This window comes from Gopherus flavomarginatus, chromosome 2, assembly GCF_025201925.1.
Source record: "Gopherus flavomarginatus isolate rGopFla2 chromosome 2, rGopFla2.mat.asm, whole genome shotgun sequence".
NCBI lineage: Eukaryota > Metazoa > Chordata > Testudines > Testudinidae > Gopherus > Gopherus flavomarginatus.
In genome coordinates this window covers 175,310,275-175,337,367 of record NC_066618.1, presented here as the reverse complement: position 1 = coordinate 175,337,367, position 27,093 = coordinate 175,310,275, and the positions used below count along the sequence as shown (strand labels likewise).

At 43.4% G+C, this 27,093-nt stretch overlaps 1 protein-coding gene across 2 annotated transcripts; it reads right to left on the bottom strand.

The window, feature by feature from the left end:
• Positions 1-27,093, bottom strand: SERPINB5 (serpin family B member 5). 2 transcript variants are annotated; one of them, XM_050940194.1, is made up of 7 exons: positions 27,023-27,093; positions 16,734-16,911; positions 12,056-12,193; positions 8,309-8,426; positions 6,661-6,803; positions 4,262-4,429; positions 1-1,742 (listed from the first exon to the last, which is right to left on the bottom strand). In XM_050940194.1, exons 2-7 carry the CDS (start codon positions 16,905-16,907, stop codon positions 1,350-1,352), a joined length of 1,134 nt encoding a protein of 377 aa, XP_050796151.1. In that variant the 5' UTR covers positions 16,908-16,911; positions 27,023-27,093; the 3' UTR covers positions 1-1,349. The 2 variants fall into 2 exon arrangements, with proteins under 2 accessions (XP_050796151.1, XP_050796150.1); XM_050940193.1 differs by lacking the exon at positions 27,023-27,093 and adding an exon at positions 26,910-26,995.

Below are 27,093 nucleotides of genomic sequence, written 5' to 3'. Positions count from 1 at the left end.
TGGTATAAGGTAAACTAATACTGAACACATGCAGCAGGAAGACCTTAGCCAGAAATTAAACCTACTTACAGTGCTGTTATGTTTCGTTTGAAGACCCTGTTCATAAAAAAATATCATTTTTTCCATTCTTGCATCAGGAATTAGATATATTAATCCATGTTAATTTCTGGATTTCCTTTTTACACATCACATTCACTGTGGGAATCGTCTTTAAGGACTACTCTGAAGTCAGAAATGATAGGGCAACACAAGCCTGAGAGGTATGGCAGTTCTCACTCCATAGCAAATGTTTGGTACATTCAGTATTTCCAGTTTTCATTTTCAGAATACATACAACCTAGGCTCTTCATAGCTGGAACTGTCACTGAGCAGTAGCGTAGTCAAGGGTGAACTGAGTTTACTCACTTCTCATTTGGGGAATATAGAGTTCAGTCTAGGTTAATTTAGCCACTTCTTTTTTTATCACTACATCACTGCCACTTAGCTAACTTACACTGCTAACTTGATTTCATCATTTAAGGGGCATCATTAGGGAATTTCCAAGCTACTGGGGCCAGATCCTACACTAATGTAAATTAACATAGCTCCACTGAGGTTGCCAGCTGAGGATCTGGCGCTTACAGTAACAACTGTAAGTATTATCATTAATTATTTTATTATCTAGTGCATTTCTTCCCTAGATATCGCTGCAGTTTATGAAGGTGAATAAGAATTGTTAACTCCATATTACAGATGGCAGCCCCATTCCTCCAATAGACTGTGTAGACGCATTGTTCAAACCGAATGGAGTCTCACTAAAGCCAATAACATTCCGCTGAAGCACAGCACTGTGTCAGTGCACAGTCAACCGAAGGATCAGAGCTATAATCCCAAATGTCAAAATACTTTTTTTTTTTTGGATGTAGAAATACACTTTGGAAAGATTCTGGACACAGCACAAGGTAAATTTATAGAAAACTTAGCTAGCTTTCATTATGAAATTCCAGATCCTTCAGCAATTCCGATTCACCTTCCTCCAGGAAAAGGGACTTTGATTTAATTTTCTTTTAGAAAATGAAATGCATCAGAGAAACATGAATGTATGTTTGTTGCTGGAGATGGGGTATTTCCTGATGAAACACGTGAGGGTTCCTGTGCGGTGCTAAATTCCTTATTCTAGGTGAGTGAAACAAAAGGAGTTAAATTGCATCATTTTATATGACTGCTGCATGTGAAAAGTATGTGGAGCTGCCTGTTTGATATATGAACATCTTAGATTACCTTTCAATGGTGGTACTCAGGATGCAAAGCTTTACAGAAATATGAATCACAACAAATGGATTCTGCTTTTTTCAATAGATATGCCCTATTTAAGGAGAACAGAATCTGCCAGAAAGAATAATGTTGCGAGTTTTGTTATGCCTAAACAAGAAGATAAATGGATGGTCAGCTTTAAATTCATCTTTGTGTTGCAGGATCCGATATCCTGGTACCTCACTCAATTCAGCACCTTCTTCATTTACTTCCAGAGAGACTCTATGGATGATCTGAGACAAAACCACACCCTTAGTCTCAGACATTTCAGAGAAGTCTGCTACATTCTCGTTAAAAATATTTGTCATTCCCAAGCTTTCCAGAACAGGCTTCAGATCATAATCCCCTTCCACCTTAAATTTGGGAAGAAACACGTTCACTTTGGTATTAGCCATCACGCTGGGATTGGTCCACTGTACTAACGTCTCAGGAGTGAGCGCTCGTTCAAGCTGAAATAATAAAGCAAGGGAGCATATTAATGGTCAATTTAAGGGGAAAAAAGACACTCCCCACTGTCCTCCTCCGTTCAAAAACCAAAGATAAGGGACTTAAATTTGCCCTTGATATACAGTAATTATCATGCCTAAGGGTAAATAGGGCTTTCAGTTCCATTGATGGCAACAAAGAATCCTGTGGCACCTTATAGACTAACAGACGTTTTGGAGCATGAGCTTTCGTGGGTGCATGCATCTGACGAAGTGGGTATTCACCCACAAAAGCTCATGCTCCAAAAGTCTGTTAGTCTAGAAGGTACCACAGGACTCTTTGCTGCTTTTACAGATCCAGACTAACACGGCTACCCTCTGGTACTTGAGTTCCATTGATATCACTCTGGTTTAACTCACTGGTGTAGGTTTCTATAGTAACTCCATTGAATGAATATAATCTGGTCCTTAGCACATTACAAGTATTGTGTGAGTAATCATCACAATAGCCCTCCGAGGTAGGTACCTCAAGGAAATTGGGAAGGACAGCTTAAGTGACTTGCCCAAGGCTACACAGCAAGTGAAAAAGCAAAGCTGATATGTGAGCCAAGGCCTCTTGATTCCCATGCCCATGAGCAATGGAATTACTAGCCTCTGTTTGCCAGAAGCTGGGAATGGGTGACAGGGGATGGATCACTTAATGATTACCTGTTCTATTCATTCCCTCTGAAATGTGGCATTGGCCACTGTCAGAAGACAGGATACTGGGCTGGATGGACTTTTGGTCTGATCCAGTATGGCCGTTCTTATGTTCTTGTGTTCATTTGAACTAGACAACAGACTCAAGCTTCAAAATTCTGATCTGGATCTAGATTAGGGACAGTCCTGATACTTGGGGCTTTTTTTTATATGGGCTTCTATTACCTTCCACCTCCTGTCCCAGTTTTTCACACTTGCTATCTGGTCACCCTGATCTAGATCAGCTTTTGTCAGTGTTTCCAGATATTTCATTTGGCCCAAACTCTGAGGGGTGTGCAGAGCAGGCGATTTCATTGGTATCCATCTCGAACTTGAATTAAAGGATGTCTCATGATCTGAATACAATTTCCATGTATAAATCATAGTACTCACATAACTGCATGTGCTTACGCTAGTGCTAACACAGTTAGGGCCAGATTCTGAGATTCTTACTCACAGTGAGTAGCACACAGGTAAGTGGGGTTACTTGACCCTTAATGTCTAAACTGTGAATTGGCTGCAGTTCACTGCTCCAGGCCAATGGGGTCAGCACATCCCTTGGCCCGTGCCACTTTCTGCAGCCCCCATTGGCCTGGAGTGGTGAACCTCGACCAATGGGAGCCACGATCGGCCCAACCTGCAGACGCAGCAGGTAAACAAACTGGCCTGGCCCGGCCCTGCCAAAGGTTGCCGATCCCTGCACTAGTATCAGGGCTGGCGCTACCATTTAGGCAGCCTAGGCAATTGCCTAGGGTGCCAGAATAATTGGTGGGTGCCGTTTTGCTGGAGGATGCGGCAGGCGGCTCCGGTGGAGCTGCCGCAGTGGTGCCTGTGGAGAGTCCGCTGGTCCGCGGCTCCGGTGGAGCTGCCGCAGTCGTGCCTGCGGACGGTCGGCTGCTCGCGCGGCTCCAGTGGACCGCCCGCAGGCACCACTGCGGCAGCTCCACTGGAGCCGCGGGACCAGCGCGCGGGGCAGCGAAATTGCCGTCCGCCTAGGCAACCCCTAGCGTCGGTCCTGACTAGTATATACCCTTTGACAAATGAGGGAGACTGAGACATGAAAAGTGAAGTGACTTGTTTTTTTACTTTTGAACAAGTTCAGGCCAGAGCTGATAGGAGAACCTAATAATCATGACTGTAATGCCCAGACCCACAAATATAGTTAGGTTCTAACAACCCTGTATTTCAATAGCAAGACAGGGTAGGTGAGATAATATCTTTTATTGAACCAACTTCTGTTGGTGAAAGAGACAAACTTTGAGAACTCTGAGTAAGTTCTAAAGCTTGTCGCTTTCACCAACAGAAGTTGGTCTGATAAAAGCTATTACTTCACCCACCTTGTCTCTCTAACATCCTGGGTCCAACATGGCTACAAATACACTGCAAATTTTAATTTCAGTGAAAATAAGAGGCATAAGTACCTTTGTGGTTCTGGGCCTAAGTGCTTTGCTATAATCACCAGGCTACACGTACATTAACGTGGAAACTAGATCTCTGGGCCAGATTTTTAAAGGTATTTAGGTGCCTAAAGATGCAGTGAGGCACTTAGTGGGCTCTACAAAAGCACTTGGTCCTAGACACAGCACTCGAACCGATTTCCTTTAGATGAGTTGGCAATGCAATTTCACAAACATGACATCAGATGCAGAGAAGCAGAAGGAGACAATTAACTCCTAAGGAACCACTATCCTGTTCCCTTCATAGTAACTTGAGAGTAATACAGAAAATATACCTTAGAGGCACAATTATTGTAAATGGAATGCTTCCCTTGCAAACAAGATTTAAACCTTGTCTATTTCTCTTACCTGTTCCAAGCCAGTGGTATCATCCTCAATCTCTTTTGGTAGCAGAATGAGCATGCTCATGTGCTTGTTCAGGCAAGGGAGCTCAAGGATTGCAGTTTTTAATTCCTTTACATAGCCCAGGCAAAACGTAGCTTCCAAGTTCATCATTTGCACTGGTTTTGTTTCAGTCTGTAAAACATACAGGATACAACTTGGCAGCCCCTTTCTTTCACAAATGGGATGGAAGGAAGGAAAGTATGTGTGCTTGGATGAGAGTTGTACCTATGCATCATTTCTTTGGATTGGGGCATTTGTTTGCCTTCATATACAGTGAAACCTGTCTGGCCTCATTCCAGAATGACAAACATGGGCGGAAATGGCTTTTCTACTAATGGTGGATCAGGATTCTACTTAATACACTGGGGCACACTTTGAGGAGGTTTCTGAAGACAGGAGGTTGCCTCAGATTGGTGGCCTCTGGTAGCAGTTTCACTGTAAATTACAATGTATAACATCTAAAGGGCATTTCAATATCAGTGAGCCTAAAGCACTGAAGATATGCCAATGATGGAGGCACAACATAATCAGCATGGGGCAGCAAAAAATTGGCAACACCTCTGCTATAAGCAGAAAGCAGTAAGAGTGCCCCTTTTTTTATAAAGAACCTTACATTTTCCACAAACTCCGAGGAGTCCAGTGGCACCATAAAGACTAACAGATTTATTTGGGCATGAGATTTCATGGGTAAAAAATCCACTTCTTCAGATGCATGGAAAAAATGAGGTTTTTACCCATGAAAGCTTATGCCCAAATAAATCTGTTAGTCTTTAAGGTGCTACCGGACTCCTTGTTGTTTTTGTGGCTATAGACTAACACGGCTACCCCTCTGATTCTTATTTCCATAAACTGTTTTAGTACTAGTCCAAAAGGAACTTTTGGGGTCCAATCATACAATACCGCCAAATGTTTCCTGTCATTAACATTTTGACTACTGTCAAACAAAACTATTAACTAATCCTGAGCTGGGCCAACATATCATTGACCCAGTAAGAAAATAACAGTCCACATTACACAAGTCAAGGACATGCTATTTCACTAGATGACATAGTGAAATACTGTGGCTTGAAATGTTCCTTGTTTGTAGATAACCTTCAGATAGGCTCTCCAAAGCTCTAGCATGAAGATCTAGATCTAGCTTTGCACCACCTCCTGGCTGAACCCAGACACTATTGTCTGTGCTTTCCCTGGAAAACACCAGCTTAGTGTCTCCACTCCGATAAAATGGAAGTGTTGCTGGTGGGTAGGGGGAAGCATTTAGACTGAGGAATGGGCGGGAACTGTGAGTATGCCTTCTCTGGGAAGTGTGACTAGCCTTCGTCAGTGCTGTTACCAGTCTCTGGGTTATGATGGAGTCGTTGATGTCTCTGGATCATCAGGAGTTAGCTGCAGTGTGTTGTACTTTTTTCTGTCTCTGCATGGCCTACAGACTGTGACCATTACCTTTGACACAAATCCCACCACAGTGATCTACTGTTCTGTAACTTCTAGGCTAGCTTTCCGCAATGTGAGGTTACTTCAAGGGTATCTGAAGTCTTCAGCTAGTGCAGTGATTTGTCTCGAGCTGGGGAGCCATTCTGAGTATATAACACCAATATTCTGTGCCCTGCACTGGCTACCTCTTTGGTTTAGGATGCAGTTTCTGGTATTGGTTACAATCTCTGGGGTGCAGTTACCTGTGAGATTGCACTTCTCCCTCACTCACATAATGGCAGTTAATGGTCACCCTTTCTGTCAATGACACTCTAGTCATAGTGTAGTACAGTGGTTCTCAGCCAGGGGTCTGGGGCCCCCTGGGGAGGCGACAAGCAGGTTTCAGAGGTCCTCCAAGCAGGGCCAGTGTTAGACTTACTGAGGTCGTGGGCATAAAGCCGTGCAGGGCTGAAGCCCGGGACCCTGAGCCCTGCTACCTGGAGCTGAAGCCAAAGCCTGAGCAACTTAGCTTTGTGGATCCCCAGGCAATTGCCCTGCTTGATACCTTCTAACACCAGCCCTGGCTTTTATATGCAGAAAAAGAGTTGTTGGGGCACTGGTGGGATGTAGAGTTTTTATAGCATGTTAGGGAGGCCTCAGAAAGAAAAAGGTTGAGAACATGTGTAGTAAACGTCACAGCATAGAGAAAAATATATCTGGTAATTTTTCTTCAGATCATAGAAACTGATGAGGTTGGGTCTTTGAAAGGTTTCTGTAAAACCACCAACACACTAAAATGTTAACTGGTTTATGGCACCCAGGACACAAAACAACAAGTCTCAGTAGAAAGCTCCGTGACAGCCTAGTAATACTGAAGATTTCTATTTCAATTCTTCCAAACATTTACTTACTTTGAAACAGGATAATTTAAATGCCTTTTTAAAACATACCTTGTTGATTTTAAAAGGACATTCTTTGATTTGTGCCTCTGGGAACTTCTTCATCCAGTTTGTTACAAAATAAGCTGTGTTAACCAGGAGGATCTTAGTCTGGTCATTTATACTCCCCTCATTCAAAATGTTCTCCATTTTACCTGTGCACATGTTTTTTTTAAAAAAGCACATCATTAATAGAATACAGCAATATTGTTGTTCGAATAGTTGAATACTCTGCCTGGTTACAATACTAGGGTTGGCTAGATACTGTACTCATAGATAAGGAAATTTAATTCAAGAGGGAGACACCCTACTTGTGATTTTAGTATTTGTAGCCTAACTTTGGGGGGTGGGGGGCCCTGAACTTCCAAATGATGCAAAATATTTATTTTGTATTTTAGGTAGTGTTGGAATCCAGATGATTTTTCCTATATTGGGTATATTATAATAAAAACAATTCTTAAACGCTATTGATCTTTCATTTTTAGTGAAATAGTTACAGATGGTTATTTTATTTTTATAATTGGTTACATTTTTACAAGGACTATTTTAAGGACTGTAGACCAAATTCATATTTGGTATAACTGTCTTGGAAGTAATAGAGTTTAATGAATTTGATCCATTGCGGTCAGGGTAAATAGCAAATGCTATTATGAGAGAACGGCAGCCATTCAGACACTAGATACAGAAAGGTAATGGTTAGAGAGCTGCAGGCTTCTATAGCAAGTTTCTACGAGATACAGTTTGTAATTTTGGAAGCAAAAGGCAAATTTCAACGCTAGTTGCTGCTAATTTCAGATTGAGATGGTATCAGACAAATGGGAAAAAGCAAGAAGTGCTGTTTCAGTTATAGCACGCTACCTAGTACTGCATGGTACGCTTTAAAGTCATAGAAAGGTAATTTTGTTGTTTTCCAGACACTGTAAAATTTTAGCAATGTCATGAAAGGAACTGGATTGACAGCATTCTAGACTCATAACTTCTCTTTATGCACAGACTTAGGCACAAAATAGGCAGTACAAGCTACCTGCACAATCCCACCTGTCTGGAAGAATAAAAACCTGAATCATGTACATCTAATTTCATAGTCCTACCACTGGGGGCACTAGTGACCAAGAAATCCTGTGAGTGCTCAGTAAATACACTGTGCTATCAAGCCCTGTGCTACTAAACTCAGCAGCAGGCTGGCAAGAGCTGGGAATGCAACCCCTCTCCTAAGGAATTCTGCATGCTCTGTCCTGGGACCCTTAGTCTCCTGCTCACTGATTCAAGTCTGGTATCCACTGGTGGTGTCCAAAACATCATTAACTTCTGACAGCTGTTTGGTGGCCTATTTGATACGAGTAAGTGATCTCAGTCCAATTATTACATAAAGACATATCTAGATAAGGAAAAATCACCACCATTTGGCATCTTTATGTCAGCAAACGGGCCAAGGAATGAATGGCCTTTATGAAATTAATTGGGAAAAAACCCACAAAATTTTGAATCTGGGGAACATTTAACATCATTAATTTTAAGGATCACACTAAAAAAGCATGTTCCCATTTCTTTCACTATATAATTTGTCTGAAAATGTTAACTAAAAATGTCACAAGGGAACAGAATTCTCATTTCTCTTCAGAGACGTTAAGTAGGGTCTCCTGGATTAAACTATACTTGCCATCGGTTAGCTCCGAAACAGATTTGTTGATCTGCTGCCTGGTTTCCTCCGTTTTTTCTTTGAAGTCTACTAGTTCCAGTTCAGATGGAAAGGGTCTCTTGGTGGCATTGATAAACTCCTGAAAGACACAAAGAGTCAAATACATCCCGGGTGCAATCCCACTGATTTAATATTCCTACCACATGGGTTCATTTGACACAGAGAGATCCTGTGAATGTCATCAGCTCAGAGGTTCAACAGGAGTCAAGATTCAATTATATTACATGAGGGAATAAATTGACCTATGGCCTTTAAGAAGTGCCTATCTTACCATAATTTGAGATGATAAAATGACACCACATTCATGGTCTTCCTGTTGCAAATGATTAGTAAAAACACAACTATTCACACAATCTACATCCTCAACATCCTGGCAATATATTTGACGAGTTTAATGGATGCTATTAGGTCTCCACTCAAATAAAGCTGAAAAACAGTTTATGTGATTATAGCTTTGTTTTCACTGGATTTTAGCTTTCTGAAAAAAATCAGCTTTTGGGCTGAAATTTTCCATGCTTGAGCTCTGTCCAAAGGAGTGGTGGTGGTGTTTTTTGTTTGTTTTGTTTTTAATTTGAATGAAATCTCTTCAGCCATTTTTTAGTTCTGCTAGTTGAAAAAGCAAACAATCACTTTCCTTTCTTTTTAATTGTCACACTTGTTTTTTTCCCCACAAAAGTGAAAAAACAGCTGAGCTTCCAAACCTGACATACGTAATCATAGTGTGTGTGTGTGTGTGTGTGTGTGTGTGTGTGTAAATTAGGGGCACGTTTACACACCACCTTTGGACTCATGAGTTTAAGATCAGAAGAATTTGAGGAGACAAATCTTTAACCCATAAATGCCTATTGTACCTTAAAGCCTTTTTACTGTAAAGATTTCAGGTAGTTTAAATATTTATGCAGCTGTAAGGAAGCCAACATTCTTATCCTGACATAAATGTTTAAGTTAGCAGAAAAGGTTCTTAACTATCTTAATCATATGAGGTTATTCTGAGAGTTGATGCTGCCTTAATGATTTTCCTTTTTAAAAAAATCTGGCACATTAAATGCAAATAAACCCTGTTAATGCAAAGTTAATTGCACAGCGGAAGTCTCCAAAAATCAGGAAATGCCTAAGTTAAGGTTCCAGATGTAATGTTGGTGTACCCGTATTGCATGTGGTAATTCAGCTCCTGTTTGTCTGGATAAACATGTGCAGCTTAATATGGAGCTATTCATCATAAAAGACTTAGCATAAAACCACACCAGATGTGCAATGCAAAAGTGCTAACGCTGCTACTAGAAACTTAACTTTTTCATTATTTTTAAACTTTTTTTTAAGGTAAAATTACAATAAAATTTTAACATTCTACATTGTACATTATTTGATGGTGTTACTTATTTGACACAATGTTTCCATAACACATATTACTACTAAACAAATAGGGAGCAGATACAATAATACTTATATAGCATGCAGCTTATAGGCAATTTTATTTATTTTTTTACAGTATTGTAATTCTATAATGCATCCTATTTAAGATCATAACACTATAGCTCTTCCTGCTGACCCTAAAAATTGAATGGTCCTCAGTGCGGTGACTCTTTATAGGAGTCAGCAAGTGATACAGATCTGACAAAGTCTAATATACCCTCTAAAGACTATATCACAAGATACTTTTATTTAGCTTCCACTAACCACTCAATACTTCAAATTAAAACTTCAAGCCTGATATTAGGGAAAAGAGATTGTAATTGGTGGAAGCTATAGAGTAATTGTTGGAGGGAAGAGTACTTTTTTCTTTGGTCTTGTTTTTCTTAATTTAAAGTGACACTAACTTGATATCAAGTCAGTTTCCAGATGTGAGTAAAAATTAGTTTCAGGTAACAGACTGCCCCTGGCTCCCCATTCTAATTATTGTGGTTTTACAATCACAAGGAAAATAACCCATAACAAAAAAGTGAAACTGACTCTGTAGAGGAAACAGTGAAACAGACACTACACAGAATCCTATTAAATCAGGGGTTCTCAAACTGGGGGTCGGGACCCCTCAGGGAGTCACAAAGTTATTATGTGGGTGTTTGCGAGCTGTCAGCCTCCACCCCAAACCCCGCTTTGCCTCCTGCATTTATAACAATGTTAAATATGTAAAAGGTGTTTTTAATTTATAAGGGGAGGTCACACTCAGAGGCTTGCTATGTGAAAGCAGGGCCACCCAGAGGATTCAGGGGGCCTCGGGTCTTCAGCAGCGGGGGGCCCCCTCTTTGACGGTAATTCGGCGGCGGGGGGATCCTTCTGCTCCTGGACCTGCTGCCGAAGTGCCCCGAAGATCCACAGCAGGGCCCCCCCACCGCCGAAGACCTGGCACTTAGGCGGCGGGTCCTGCTTCGGTGATAATTTGGCAGCGGGGGGGTCCTTCCACTTCAGGGCAGAAGGACCCTCCACCGACAAATTTCTGCTGAAGACCCAGAATGGAAGAAGCTCCGAGGGCCCAGGCCCCGTGAGAGTTTTCCAGGGTCCCTGGAGCGAGTGAAGGCCCCCGCTCCAGGGGCCCTGAAAAACTCTCATGGGGGCCCCTGCGGGTCTGGGGCAAATTGCCCCACTTGCTCCCCACTCTGGGCGGCCCTGTGTGAAAGGAGTCACCAGTACAAACGTTTGAGAGCCACTGTGTTAAATGTTCAACCTGGAAAAACAGAGAAACAGATTTTAGCTATCTTTAGGTGATTACAGTCTCCTAGGTCAGTGGTTCTCAACCAGGGGTTTGGGACCCCCTGGGGCACAGCTAGCAAGTTTCTGGAGGGTCCTCCAAGCAGGGCCGGTGTTAGATTCACTGGGACCCAAGGCAGAAAACTGAAGCCCCACCGCATAGGGTTGAAGCCCAGGTCCCTGAGACCTGCCACCTGGGGCTGAAGCTGAAGCCTGAGCAATGTAGCTTCACTGAGGCTCCTGTGCTGTGGGCCCCAGGCAATTGCCCTGCTTGCTACCCCCTAACACCAGCCCTTGCTCTTATATGCAGAAAACCATTTGTTGTGGCACAGGTGGGCCATGGAGTTTTTATAACATGTTGGGAGGGCTTCAGAAAGAAAAAGGTTGCGAATCCCTGTCCTAGGTAAAACAATTTCAGACAGTAACATTTTAAAGTTGATTAATACTGTTGCTATGTTGTGCAGAGTCTTCAAGGCACAGAAAAGTCATTTATGTTTGAAGGGAATGGGAGACCCAGGGGAAGGGAGAAAAATTGATGTGAGCATATATTTAAAGACTATCATAATGACTGTGCACTAGGAGGCAGAGTTAAGGCAGCATGGGCAAGTTTAATTCTGGCATTTTGTAATTTCTGAGCACTTGACTTTGTAACTTTGTTTTATTATTTCAGCAGTCCATGCTAATGTATAGCTAGACAGAAATTAGTAAACTACCATTATATCAATTTTAAGCAAGGGGGCTTACTTTCTAAAGTTACTAGAACAGCATGGAAAGGGAGAGATTTTTGATTATTAGTAACTTGTTTAGTGTCAACAGTAAGCTAGGCATTTTGATAAGTCGGCTTGATTAAAAAATTTTTTAGAAAGAAATGCACTTTAAGTGGATAAAGACATTTTAATTCCGAGGCCAACACAGTAACATCCAACCAGAGACAGGCTATTATGTTAAAATAACCATAAGGCCTGTATAGCCAGTCAATACATTGGCCAAGCAGCCTATCAAATGTATTCCTTAACTACTTACCGTGGGAGGGTTCAGAGACTTTTCTACATAGAGCCGTTTGACCATTTTCAATGAAAAGAAAGAGCTGAGTCTGGAAATATCAGACGTTACTGTTTGAAACCCAAACAAAACATCTTTGACGTCTTCTAAATGGAGTGCCTGTTAATGAACATGTTAAGATATTATGCATCTGTCTTGGCTTAAAATCCCTAGCTGTTCAGTAATAAACAGCACTAGTATGTGGCCACTGTCATTGCTCCTTATATTTACAATGGTAACAAAGCTGCTTTCTCCCCTTATAATCCCTGTCTGCAAATCTCACATAAAGCTAAAGTCCTGAGCCTGCAACGTTATTTGTGGAAATAGTCCCACTGAAATCAATAGGACTACTCATGCAAGTGATGCTAATCACGTTTGTCTTTTCAGCACTGGGCTGTCACTGTGTCCACAAATTCCAATCCCCCCAAAAAAACTCTGAGTAACCTCTTGTAGCTTTAGAAAACATCATTCTTATGATCAGGACAGCTGAAACTTTTTAAAGATTTGAAGCAAATTACAGAAGCTTTACTGAATTATAACTTTAAGGCAAGGAAATATCAGTAGTTCGAACTTCTTATGCATTTACACCTCCCAAAGAATTAGTTAACAGGGAAGAGCAGTTTTTAAACAGCATAGTGGTATATAAACTATTTGGGGGTGAAGGGGGAGCAGAAGCAGAATTGCTTAAAGAGTAATCAGATACCAGCAGCTACAGTGGCACGAAAAATACAGCTGACGATTGGGTAGCTAACTCAGAAATGCAAAGCCTAAGCATTCAAAAATCATGAGTCGGGTTCCAAAAGGTCATGAGATTTAAAAAAAAGTATTGGATTCTTTTTAATTATCTTCTGGTTTCTGAGCCTTTCAGGTACACTTCGGTCACATTTTTATGCTTTTCTCAGCAACTATTAGGGCTAGAAACTTTCTTTTTAATGTAAGCAGTGGGGCTTTTTACTAATCACCTTCCTCTAAGAGCCAGGGCTCTAAGAAAATCACCAAATATTACGAAAGTCACAATGAAATCCTGAGAATTGACTATACTGCTACTCCTTTAAATGTAAGTGCTGATTTTCACTTTTGGACAGTGGGAGGAGAATTTCTAGCAGTTTCAATTTGAAGATCGCCTTCTAAATGTAAACTAATCAATACCATTAAGTTTGTCACACTGCTTTAAATAAAAAGCCCCGCCCAGCTCTCATCGGCACACTAGTTTGCCACATAGTAGCACCCAGGGTGGACACTGCTACAGGGCACTACCAGTATATCAAAGTGCACTGCTACAGTGCACAGCAGTACATCAATGTGCACTACATACCTTTCAGTGCACTGTAGCTGTGTCCACATGGGCCATCACTGCTTGTTCTACTGCATTAAGCCTCTCTTGACTACTTTCAGGGGAAAGGGTGAATTTTATTGCCGAGGGAATTAAGTACTTTTATAGTAGAACCTCAGAGTTATGAACACCAGAGTACGAACTGACTGGTGAACCACACACCTCATTTGGCACCAGAAATGTGCACTCAGAGCAAAGCAATAGGGACAAAAAAGGGGGGAAAAGGCAAATACAGTACAGTCCTGTGTTAAACAAAAACTACTAAAACAATAAAGGGAAAGTTAATAAAAAAAGATTTGACAAGGCCAAACTGTTTCTGCGCTTGTTTCCTTTATATTAAGACAGTTAAAGGCATCGTTTTTCTTCTGTATAGTAAAGTTTCAAAGCTGTATTAAGTCAATGTTCAGTTGTAAACATTTGAAAGAACAGCCATAACGTTTTGTTCATTTATGAACATTTCAGAGTTATGAACAACCTCTGTTCCCAAGGTGTTCATTCAGAACTCTGAGATTCTACTGTACCACTAATGGATTTTGGCAAAATTTGTTTTGTGCCTGTTTCCCTAGACATCCCTGCAACACACCCTGCAGTTAAAACACCAGGCCTATCCTGAGTAGACATTGCCAATCATGCTGAGTTGTGCTGTAATAAAAAGCCATTCTCCAGAAAGTTCAGCGGTTTCAATTGTGCAGTAAACTGCAGTGGAACCCTGGCTCTGCTGGGAGAATTCTGCACCACTGCACATGGACAGAATTCATGTGCTGTGCAGAATTTTTTTTTTTTTTTTACAGAGAATACATTCTGCTGGAAAGGCGATGCAGTTACTCCTTTTGCCCACCAGGGGCTGCCAGAATACAGCAACTGCTCCCAGGTGGAGCAGCCCCAGCTGTGGATAGAGAAGAGAAAGATGCTGCGTTGCTCACAGCATCCTGTCCACGGGGCCAGGTCAGGAGACACGGTATATATGGGGACAAACAGCATGGAGCTGCTGGGTTGGGGGGGATCACAGAATTGGGTTCAGAGGGCTAGATGAGGGGACAGACTGGGGCAGGGGCTGAATGGGAGTGGGGGTGCAGGGACACATGGAGATGGGGAGGGGATACAGGAATGCATGGGGATAGTGGATGGCTGAGTGGGGGTGAAGGGCCACATGGATATGGGAGGAGTAGGTGCAGGGCCACATGAGGGGAGGGGTGTGGCTGAGTGGGAGTTCCAGGCCACATGGGGATGGAGGGAGGAGTGGCTGAGTGGGGACACAGGGACAAATGGTGACGGGAGAGAGAGTCAAGGGATGCATGGGGATGGGGGATGGGGCTGGCTGACTGAGGTACAGGACCATGTGGGAGGAGGGGATGCAGGGCCACATGGGGACAGGGGGAGAGGGTGGCTGAGTGGGGGTTCAGGGACACAGGGGACAGAGGAGAGGGGGAGAAGGGGTGGCTGAGTGAGGATGCAAGGACACATGGCAATGGATCAGGGATCGGCAACCTTTGGCTTGTGGCCCGTCAGGGAAATCCTCTGGCGGACTGAGACGGTTTGTTTACCTGCAGCATCTGCAGGTTTGGCCGACTGCAGCTCCCACTGGCCGTGGTTTGCTGTTCCAGGCCAATGGGGGCTGCAGGAAGTGGTGGCCAGCAAATCTCTTAGCCCATGCTGCTTCCCACAGTCCCCATTGGCCTGGAATGGCGAACCACGACCAACAGGAGCTGCAATCGGCCAAACCTGCAGATGCTGCAGGTAAACAAACCACCCCAGCCCACCAGCGGATTTCCCTGATGGGCCACGTGCCAAAGGTTGACAATCCCTGCGATGGATGGTGCAGGAACACATGGAGACGGGGCAGATGTGCCTGACTGAATGAGAGAGGCTAGGGGGTCACAGAGTCTCCAGATTATGCCCTTGAACTACTTTGTATGAGGCCAGTCAGGACTCTGGTGTAGCTTCTTCCCCTCTCTGAGTATACTTTTGCCAGGACAAGAAGCTTACACAGCTTCAACCTTCCTGGATCTGACCTCAGAGCATTCAGCAACCCCTTCCATACTGTGCGCTTCCCACAGCGAGTCCACCCAGGCAGGTCTCCTGGGGAAGCCAGAGGGCCCTGCACCTCAACTCCACAGTCAGACGTGACTCTCAGCCAACCAATAAAACAGAAGGTTTATTAGTTGACAGGAACACAGCATAGAACAGAACTTGTTAGCACAGAAATCAGTGACTTTCAGCCAAGTCCATCTTGGGGAGTCCTGAGCCAGAAGCCCTGGACTCCCTCTCTTTCAGTCCCCCCAAGCAGACTACCCAGCTTCCAGTGACCCGAACTCCAACACTCCAATTGCTCCTCCTTGTCTTTGTCTCGCTTCCCAGGCAGAGTCACCTGGTCACCAGCTGGTTGTATCCCCATCCTGGGTCTCAGGTTATGAAGGGTGTATGTGCAGGCAGCTGGAGCAGCCTCACCTGCCCCAGAGGTCTCAGCCAAAGTCACACACCCCTATTCCCACCACCGAGGTATTGGTGCAGCACACAGGGAAACTGAGGCACACATCATATTCATGCAAAACAGTTAGACTCACCTATAACATTACAAGGGAAAATCCCCACTTCATCACAAGTGGTCAGCCAGAGTCTGCATGGTGAAGACTCCCTAACAATCCCTTCCCTCTGCCAAAAAATTGCTCCATACTTCTCCCACCCATACCCAACAACTCTCCAAGTTCACACCCATGCTCCTTCCCAGCAATTATTTCCCTCTCCCTAAGCTCCTCCATTAACCCTGATTCCCCCAAGCCTTTGCACTGCTTCTGAGGGGTGGGGGAAAATACGGTTTTGTAATTTAGTTTAAATGAATTATTACTCAGAGTTCTGTATTACTATGCCTAGTAAGTAATCTATTTGTCAAAAAACATTACCTGAATCTTATTTGTTGTCTGCATTGTTATAGACATAGTTGCTGTTAGGTATTTTTAAATTAATTACAAAAATAATTGAAACTGGCATGATTACATTGTGTTATTTTGACAAATAACATATGCAGAATTTTGCAGAATTTTAAAATATTGTGCATAGAATTTTTATTTTTTGGGTACAAAATTTTAAATTTTTGACACAGAATTCCCCCAGGAGTAAGCTCTGGTCTGAAAGAGATGCAAGCCTTGGTGCAATAGACCATGGTATCACTTAAACCATACCCTCACCCACACATACACATGTTGGAAGAGCTTTTACTGTATACTATTACCTAGCAGGGGAGTTCAACTTTAAAAAGAATAAGTAAATACGTAGTCTGTAATGGCCAGTTGCATACTTTTATATCTAAAAGCGAAGCTAGAGGCTCACCTTTGCCATTTGGGTTGCGGTGTCACCTTTGGTAGCTTTATATGCCAGAGCCAGAGACGTTGAAGTACACAGTGGAGCAAAAACAATATTGGCTGTTTTGTCTTTCTCACACAATTTTTTGAACATATCAACTGCAAAGGCAGTGTTTGCTAGACGCAGAGCATCGATAGCCATTTTCCTGAAACAGAAAAAAATAAGACCAAGGTAACTAAAAAATCTACCTCTTGCTAATGCTGTAAAGATTTCTGGGGTGCAACACTGATTTGTTCATCATAACACCAGCAGGAAGAAGGGGAAGTTTGGTCAGATCAAATAAAACAGTGCATGTTGAGGCACAAAGGGCCAAATCTGTATTTAATCTATTTTTGATGTATACAGTTGAACTACACAGATTTAAAAGGTACCTCTCCTGTGCTCTAGGAACCCCTGATACTGAAACATGCCTTTATTTGTTTCATTGACCTTCATGTCTCTTGGTTTACAATGAACTGTTTCATCAAAGCCTATGATGAATTTTTGTGCATGTTGATCTTCTAGCACAGAAGTTCCCATTCCCAGATGGTGACTGGTGGCTCCCTCATTAGTGCTCAGCAAAGAGCAGACTGGTCCTGTAGGCTGGGATTTTCAAAGAAACCTAAATGAGTTAAGTTCATTTTGTATCCTTTTGAGACTAAATCCCTTTGAAATTCAATGAGAGCTGGGTACCAAACTCCCTTAGGTTCCTATGGAAATCCCAGCTATCATGCTGACTTATCATTTCCAGCTGTTTACATTTGTCATAAACAGATAGCTAAGGGTTAATGTCTCTTTCACCTAAAGCACCTGACCAGAGGACCAATCAGGAAACCGGATTTTTTCAACTCTGGGTGGAGGGAAGTTTGTGTCTGAGTCTTTGTCTGTCTGCCTGCTTTCTCTGAGCTTTGGAGAAGTAGTTTCTGTTTTCTAATCTTCTGTTTCTAAGTGTAAGGACAAAGAGATCAGATAGTAAGTTATATGGTTTCTTTTCTTTGGTATTTGCATGAATATAAGTGCTGGAGTGCTTTGATTTGTATTCTTTTTGAATAAGGCTGTTTATTCAATATTCTTTTAAGCAATTGACCCTGTATTTTGTCACCTTAATACAGAGAGACCATTTGTATGTATTTTTCCTTTCTTTTTATATAAAGCTTTCTTTTAAAACCTGTTGGAGTTTTCTTTTCTGGGAAATTTCAGGGAAATTGAGTCTGTACTCACCAGGGAATTGGTGGGAGGAAGAAATCAGGGGAAGATCTGTGTGTGTTGGATTTGCTAGCCTGATTTTGCATTTCCTCTGGGTGAAGAGGAAAGTGCTTTTGTTTCCAGGACTGGGAACGGAGAGGGAGAGTCACTCTGTTTGGATTCACCGAGCTTGTGTCTGTGTATCTCTCCAGGAGCACCTGGAGGGGGGAAGGGAAAAAGGATTATTTCCCTTTGTTGTGAGACTCAAGGGATTTGGGTCTTGGGGTCCCCAGGGAAGGTTTTCAGGGGGACCAGAGTGCCCCAAAACACTCTAATTTTTTGGGTGGTGGCAGCAAGTACCAGGTCCAAGCTGGTAGCTAAGCTTGGAGGTTTTCATGCTAACCCCCATATTTTGGACGCTAAGGTCCAAATCTGGGACTAAGGTTATGATAACATTGCAATTACTTTCCTGAGATTTTGATATGTAAGCAATTACTGTCATTGCCACAGGGATGTTTAGGTGATCTGTGAAATCAGTAAGGGATTGTCCATGAGACAATCTTTGTATTAAAATGTGGTCCTTGCTATGAAAGTGTTTGGGAACATTTTGATCTTGTAGACTGTCAAGTTATTGGGAACAGATTTGGGCCAAATTCAGCCCTCGTGTAAGGAGGTGTACCTCAGCTGTACTGTAGTCAATGAGCCAAATTTGAATAGTAAGATTTAAGCATTCCTCTGGATTTATAGAAGGATATGGCCCATTGGTTTAATTAATTTGGGCCAGATCTGTCTGCAATACTATGAAGTATAGAAGATGGAAATGAGGAAAAACTCACTTTAACTGCTCCACAGTTTTTCTGTGAAGTAACACAGAAGGAGACAGAGAAACAGAAATTCTGAAACATTGACATTAATGGGAATCTTGCCATTGACTTCTGCGTGACTAGGATTGTACCCTGAGACCTTAACAAAAGTCACTTAGCTATGTGCTTGAGATGAACTAGGAAATACTTGTACTGTTTTGTATGAATACAGTGCATGTCTCTCTGTGGGTCGTTTGTTATGGGTTACTTGCTATAGAATTAGATCAAAAGGGAATGTTAAATGAATCAAGCAGGAAAGGCAATGTAAGGCCTAGATAAGATGCATCCCAACAAACACTCAAACACAATAGCCAGGTTTATAACTACTCCTCAGCCTCAACTCTGAGTGACACAGCACAATATTTCCTCAAGGCTGAGGAGAAAGAGAGAGATGAACGAGAATACTAAGACATTACAGGACATCAAGCCGTGAAGCCCCCTTACCGAGTGTCAGAGCCCAGGCTCCAGCCCAAGGAGGAATTTCTACACTGCTATTTTTAACTCTGTAGCATAAGCCCAAGTCAGCTGACCTGGACTCTGAAACTCTGCTGCATTCTCAAACATTTACTAAGCTATTTTACATCTCTGTCGTCATAACCGATCCCATTAGGGTTGCCAACTTTCTAATCACACAAAACTGAACACCCCTGCCCTGCCCTTCTCTAAGGCCCAACCCCCATTCCCGCCTCCTTCCATTGCTTGCTCTCCTCCATCCTCTCTCACTTTCACTGGGTTGGGGAAAGAGATTGGGGTGCGGGAGGTTGTGAGAGCTCCAGATGGCGGTACAGACTCTAGGGTGGGGCTGGGGGTGCAGAAGGGGGTCTCTGGGCTGAAGTTGAGGGGTTCAGAGTGCGGGAGGGGGCTCGGAGCTGGGGCAGTGGGTTGGGGTTCGGAAGGGTCTGCAGGCTCCAGCTGTGGGTGTGGGCTCTGGGGTGGGGGCCGAGGATGAGGGGTTTAGGGTACAGGCAAGAACTCAGAGCTCAGGCAGGGGGTTAAGGTGCAGGAGGGGGTGCAGGGTGCAGGCTTTGAGAGGGAGTTTGGGTGCAGGAGAGGGCTCAGGGCTGGGGCAGGGGTTGGAGTGCAGGCTCTGGGAAGGAGTTGGGGTGCAGGAGGGGGTTCTGAGCTGGGGCAGGAGGTTGGGGTGCGGGCTCTGGCCAGGCAGTGCTTACCTCAGGAGGCTCCCGGTCAGCGGCTCAGCAGGGCTGAGGCAGGCTCCCTGCCTGCCCTGGCTCCACACAGCTCCTGGAAGCAGACGACATGTCCCTTTGGCCCCTAGGTGGAGGGGCCAGGGAGCTCTGTGCACTGCCTGTGCCTACAGGCACCATCCCCGTAGCTCCCACTGGCTGTAGTCCAGGTAAATAAGAGCTGCAGAGTCAGCGCTCGGGGCGGAGTCAGCGCATGGAGCTCCCATGGCCACCCTTGCGCCTAGGGGCTGCAGAGATATGCTGTCTGCCTCCAGGAGCCGCATGGAGCCAGGGCAAACAGAGAGCCTGCCTTAGCCCCACTGCGCCGCCAACCAGACTTGTAACGGCCCAATCAGCTGTGCTGACCAGAGCCACCAGGGTCCCTTTTCAACTGGGTGTTGTGGTTGAAAACCAGACGCCTGGCAACCCTAATCCCAAGCAGCAGCAGAGTATGTTGAAACTGAAATAAGAACCACTAGCCATGTGGACAATGGACTGTCTGTAATCAGGTACCTGTTCAATATTGCATGTAGCAAATTTTTTTTTTTTTGCACATTGTGAAAGAATTTGTACATGCTTACCTCCATATACATAGTAAGTGCAAAGACTTCTGACTGTGTAAATTCTAACGTGTGTACAAACTGTGTAGGTGTGGTATGCATGCACATTGCTGTGTGTACGCAGAGAGATGCTGCACAGGGGACCCTTTGAAAATGTGGCCCTTACTGTTTAGTAGAGACTTCTAAAATAAACAATAGTATTTGTAAATGTTATGGGAATACATACGTGTGCATATTAGTGTCTCTTGTACACTAGAATTAACTTGTCTTCTTAAGAGTCAAGGCTTTTTTATTAGAGAGGGCCTTTTATAAGAAAAATAGCTTTGATTTCTTTTTAATTAACTTCTGTATTTAATTCTAGATTCACTTTTGTAAAGCATTTGGAGATATCTTTAGTCTAAAAGATGCAATGTAAAAAGATTATTGAAATATATTGCACAATTTAATTATCAGTATATGAGGCAACCAGATGGCATCATTCCAGGTCCCTGTTTAAAAAACACACCTAATTTATGCTGCATTCTCGAAAGGTTTTCTCAGCATCAGTGAATATTGGCAATGGATTAATTTCCTTGCAAGACGCACCTGTTTCCCAGCAACCTTTCAAAGTATACCAAATGCTTTGGTAAACATATGCCATGAGTGTTCTATCATATTTTTACCACAGCTGTATGCCACACTGTGGTGTGCACAGCGAGGCATTGGAAACGTGCCTTAAATGCTTTGTGAGGCATAAGGAAGAGAGCCACTTGTCTGCTACCACCCAAGTGTAGCTGGGTAGTGACCCACTCCAGCCCTGACAGGGTTGGAACCAGCCCTCAGAGAGGGCTGGCAGGCTGGGAGAACAGCCCAGGCTGAGTGGGGAAACAGCCGCAGCTGTGGCCATGCCCCAACCGGACTCAGCTGGCCCTATAACGGGACTGCTGGGCTGAAGCAGTCTCAGTTTCTCTCTGCCTTCAGAGAGAGAATGGCCTGGCTGCTGGAAGCTGAGAGGGACAGGGAGAGAAAGAAACACCTGAGGGAAGCAGGGCTGGGGAATAGGGCAGGGGAGCTGTAGGGCTGTGCCTGGTAAAAAAAAACCCAGGCTGCGACCTAGTGTAAAGCCAGACAGGTACTGGGGCTACAGAGGGGCAGCCATGGATAAACCGAGGCAGCTGGTCCAAACCCCTTTGCCTGTGATGAATGGCTGATACACTGCAGTCTGCCCCAGGGAATTGGGGCTAAGTGATGACTGCCAGTAGCCAAGACTAAAGTGAGGTGAGAGTAGTGGGTTGGGGGCTCCCCAGGGAGGGGAGACCCAGATCAGTGGGGTACTGCCAGGGGACAGCACCCCAGTTAAAGAGGCACCGGGGTCCAGGGAGGGACATGAGGGGCCAGAGGACAGGTGGATCACTAGCCTGCAGAGGGCGCTCCAGAGCTGGAATGAGCTAATTCCTGGAAGTCACCAGCAGGAGGTGCTGCAGGGCTGAGTCCGCTCATCTATACCAAGAATTGCAACCAAATCTATGCCACACACTCATACTCACAGACAGGCATGGCTTATTTCTAGCAGAGTATAGCTCATTCATTTTACATTTTGTATTGAGCTCTTACATAAATGTCTTTAAGTTCGGAGACCCAAAGGTCATGCAGTGTATCCTTCCATTGTGAGAAAAGCATTCATAGAAAATAGCAGAGAAAAGATTTATAAGTACTTATTGTTTTGACTTATTAGCTTTTAAATTTCTCTATCTTTTTCCCTTTCCCTGGACTATTAATATTTCTTCTCCATGCCCTAAAAGCCAGGCTGCCTTTTCAGTAGTAGTTTAGGGCTCAACAGCCACTTTAAACAAAACATGGAATATAGAACAGTTACAAGAAATAGGGAGGAAAGAACAGGTTAAAACTGTCCTTTTATTTCTCCTAGAGTCTTTCTCTCTTATGCACTTGCTAGTTACACCCATTCTCTTTTGTGTGTGTGCATATATGTAAAATATGACATATCCGCACTCCTTCCCAATGCTGCCTGTATTATTACGTACATGCCTCCCCCACCACCAGCACACACATTTTAACTTGTTTCTGCACGCTTCTGGCATAATTAAGGTAGGGATTATTTCGTTTCATTTTCAGTAATGTGGCCCCAGCCATGCGTTACTGGGAATTGGTGTATAATTGTGACATCATCAAAAAGACAGTGGACAATTGGCCTCCTTGGCAAGACTTAATGAAATGTAGAATGAAATGTGCAACTTATCTGAAAGATTTTCTTCTTAAATGCTAAACTATTCACCATCAGAATAGAATATTGTACCTGAATCTGGTCCTTCAGGATTGTAACTAAAAGATTCTACAAAGCCATAATAGAATTATTATTCTCATACTTAATGCACATATTTCGACTGTGGAAATGCATGTGAGTTAAGTGTCTGACCTGGTTTCCAGAGAGTAAGAGTATGAAATTTTTTTTCAAAATTGAGTGAAATTCTTCTTCCTTATTCCAGTAAAAAGCTGAAACATATGACTTTGAAATCCTTCCCTTCCATCTCTATTCCTAACTCCACTAGTGTTGGAGAAACATGAATGGATATGACCAAATATTCATGCTTGTTTTGTAGTCAAGTGCATTCCTTACTGAAAATTGGAAGTATTGCATGAAGAACCTTTCATTGTACTGTATTTTGATCCAATAATTAGTCCTGAGAGACTTTTTACAAAACAGATTCTATTTTTGAGATGATAAACTACTCAACATTTATAATTTTTTTCTAGTGATCTGATTGCCATCAGTAAAACGTAGAATGTTTGTTTCAAAAGCTTCTAATGTTGTCATTTTCCCTTAGACACTGTATTGGGATTGGAAGAAGAGTGCCAAATCCATCATTTTTTCCACTTGCAAAGATTGTTGCTGTGGGTTATAAACCAAAAAGGTTTTCATCTAGTTCTGTTCTTTCTGGTAGGATATTACTCTTCTCTGGAGTTTCTAGGGCCAGCAGAAATCACAGATAGTCTCCATTAGAGAGAGGTTTATGATGCCCTGGCCTAGGGAGAAGTTGGAGATTATGAAGGAAAAACATCAGGGAAGGAACAGAGCACATACAGCATCTCACTTGATCTCCTAGTACAGGGGTAGGCAAACTATGGCCTGCGGGCCATATCCAGACCAGTGCTCCAGGCAGCGCAGTAAGGGGGCATGGAACAGGAGGGGACTGGATAGAGGACAGGGGAGTTTGGGGTGGTGGTCAGGGGGCGGGGGTGTGGATGGTGGTTGGGGAGGAACAGTGGGTTGAATGGGGCCAGTGGTCTTGGGGGGCAGTCAGGAAGAAGGGGGGGTTGGATGGGGTGGCAGAGGGCAGGCAGGGGCAGGGATCCTGAGGGGGCCATCGGGGACAGGGCGAAGGTGTGGTTGGATGGGGAAAGGGTCTGAGGGGGGCAGGAATGAGAGGAGGGGTTGGATGGGGCAGCGGGAATCCAGGGGCAATCAGGGGACAGGGAACAGGGGTGTGTGGATGGGGCAGGGGTCCCAGAGGGGCCGTCAGGGAACAGGGGGGGTTGGATGGAGCAGGAGTCTGGAGGGGGCAGATAGGAGGTGGGGGCTGGGCCACAACCCCATCCCCTAACCGGCCCTCCATACAATTTACAAAACCCCATGCAGCCCTCAGGTCAAAAAGTTTGCCCACCCCGTCCTAGTAGGTGGGCAAGAACTTTCTTGAATGAATGATAGTTAGTCAAGGAGTGGCTGAGTTGAGCACTGTGTCTACAGACAAAACTCCTTGGCTGATAGCTCTTGAAAATGGAGCCAGGAAAAGGCTGAACCTCACCCTTCTTTCTGGTATTTGGAGTGAAGAGGAAGGGGAAAGGGTCCCCAGCAATACCCTTTCCCCACAAGGGTGTAGTTTTATTTCTTTCTGAAAGTGCAGGAATCTATTCCTAATGTCCCAGTCCTCCCTAACTCTGGCTGGAGCCCTGCAAGTGTTACTCAGCATTAGGGTTGGGCTAATTCTTGCTTCCTGAGCATTCCCACTGAGAGGAAGCAAAAGGCACTTTCATTCTGGTGACACCCATTGCACTCTCTTGTCTGCACTAATTGGGGTGGATGAATGAGTTTGTAAAAATACCCAGCCTGAACTTCATCCTAAACCTTGAGCCAGATAAAATTCAAATGTTATGGAAGGTTTGGATCAATCTGGATAAACATCTGTGATCAAAACACAGCAGCTGGCCCAACACAAATCTTGAAACTTAAAGTACTGTGGTGTCCTACAGGAGTCAAAGATACACACAGTTGGCTTCCTCTGAGCCATGGAATCCCAGCACACCAGATCTGAAAACAGTAATTAGTCCAGGTCCAAGAGAGACTGGGAGATCTGCTGAGGCCTCACCATCCCCCACACCCAACTGATATGGCAGATTGTTAGCAAAGATTATGATCCCTATTGATGGTAGGACACACCTTGGAGCCACACCAAGATTATAGACAATAGGGAAGAATTACCCTGTGTTCAGATCAGAATGATCAGTCTATTGATCTTTTGTATTCAGAGGGAAGGGATCAAGGTGGAGGAACAAGTGAGGGAGGGAAAAGATAGATTATTTTCTTCTGATTCCATCTGGGTCAAAAGATGGCAGAAGCATGTGACTCAGATAAGCAGGGAGGCTAAAGACCTCAAGGTGAAGAAAAGCTTAAGGTAACCAATCAAAGTCTGCATTATCTTCCGTAATAAAATCATTTCAGCATCATGCTGAACCAGCTTCAAACTCTATCCAAACCTTCAGATCACTGGTTTTAAATATCCTTTCACACGGTACAGCCATGGTCAGATTACGGGTGAATGATGTTCACCTATCAGAGATGTATGAGATTTAGAGGCTCTTGATTTGATATCTAATGTTTGAAAGAAAGTTACTATATTAAATATTATAAAATATCAGGGCCCTTTAAAGGTTGGAGAGCCTTGGGCTTTGTCCCTCATTTCCCTTCCATTAAAGCCTTGGGAACAGGAATAGCTAAAGAGAGGAAGTCTGGGACATCTACTAAGGGAAAGCCCATTAGCAAACCTAGAAAGACTACACTGGTACATTTCTAAAAGAAGCAAACTATAAAGAGACCCAGCTGTTGAGCCATTAATCACAGGGAGGAGTCAAGAAAAAATTGAATGAGGATTTAAAAAACTGCATCATAGACTCCTGTTGCATCCTTCCTTCCCCACCCTATGGAAATAATAGGTCAGCCATGGAGAAGGACCATCTATTCTGAGAAGCAGTCCCCCAAAAGAAGCCTGGGGCACCCTTGTGTCAGCAGTAGGTGGAACCCTGTGTTGCTGCTATCCACACAATCCTGGGAATAATGATTGGGCTTGCATTTCTGGAGCTGTCAATATGACCAATATGTTCACTTCAAGACTGAAACTGAATGGAAGTTTTCACTGAGCAGAATAAGTAGTGTCAGCTTCCCATGTCCATGCCTGACATGTAGGACATTGACCTTTAAAACAAAAATGGGCTCAGTTCAACCCTTAACCAGTTTATATTAAGGAAGAAAGAACTAGAAGGCTTTTGTGTGTCCTTTTTAAAAGAAGAAAATAAGACTGGTTCTCTTATTGGCAGATCATGCAGTGATGTATAAAGGACAACATGTGAAAGACATGATCACCTCTGAACTGTCATTTCTTTAAATTGTGCAAAGTACAGGCCTGCTCTGTTGACTTCAGTGTGAGCAAAGAGTTTTACATTGATTTTATTGAAAGAAGGATAAGGTCCGGTGTCAGAGGATATGAAAAAGAAAGGAACTTTGGGAAAAGGAGAAAAATTGAACCAAAAAATGTACTGTGCCTAGTATATAAGGGGTGAATTAAGGAGACTAAACAGCCAGGTGGAAAATCAAAATGATTATTAGGTTAATGTCCCCAGCCCCACAGCACAACCTAGTCAGGATTAATCATAGTACGCAGAAAGCAGAGCAGGGTGTACACACCCATATAGAAACTGACAGTAAAATTTCTTCTGCAGCAGAAGTTCTTACAACAATCTAATAGTCTAAATCCTAAAACACACATAAAGGGTGCCTTGACACAATCAGTCTGTCGTAAAACAGGGAAAGTAATTTCTACAACAGAAAGTATGAAGATTTTAATCATTCCTACTCTTTACAACCACGGCTGCTTGATCTTATTCACTATTTACGATACACCATTTCCGTGAAGAGGAAGGTAACTTAGGAAAAGCAATTGGCTTTGGGTGGAACTGAAAAGTTCTACTGAATTAAACAAAAGAAATACATGCAGCAGTTTAAAATATTCATTTTTTTTTCTTACCGGCCTTTCTATCCCACTTGCTGATATTTTACAATGGATATTAGTTAGAGATGAGTAAACAATTTTGATCTGCACTTACCTTGCTAGGCAATAATCCTGGTAAATGAAGAGACAAAAATTAAATCAGCACAGCAGAAAGAACTAAGTGTTCGTGGTACCACCTCACAGAGCAGAAAGAATCTATTAACTCACCTGACAAGTAACACCACTCCCACTTTCCCAATCTTAATTTGTGCATAGACTCTCTCTTTTCTTTTTTCCTT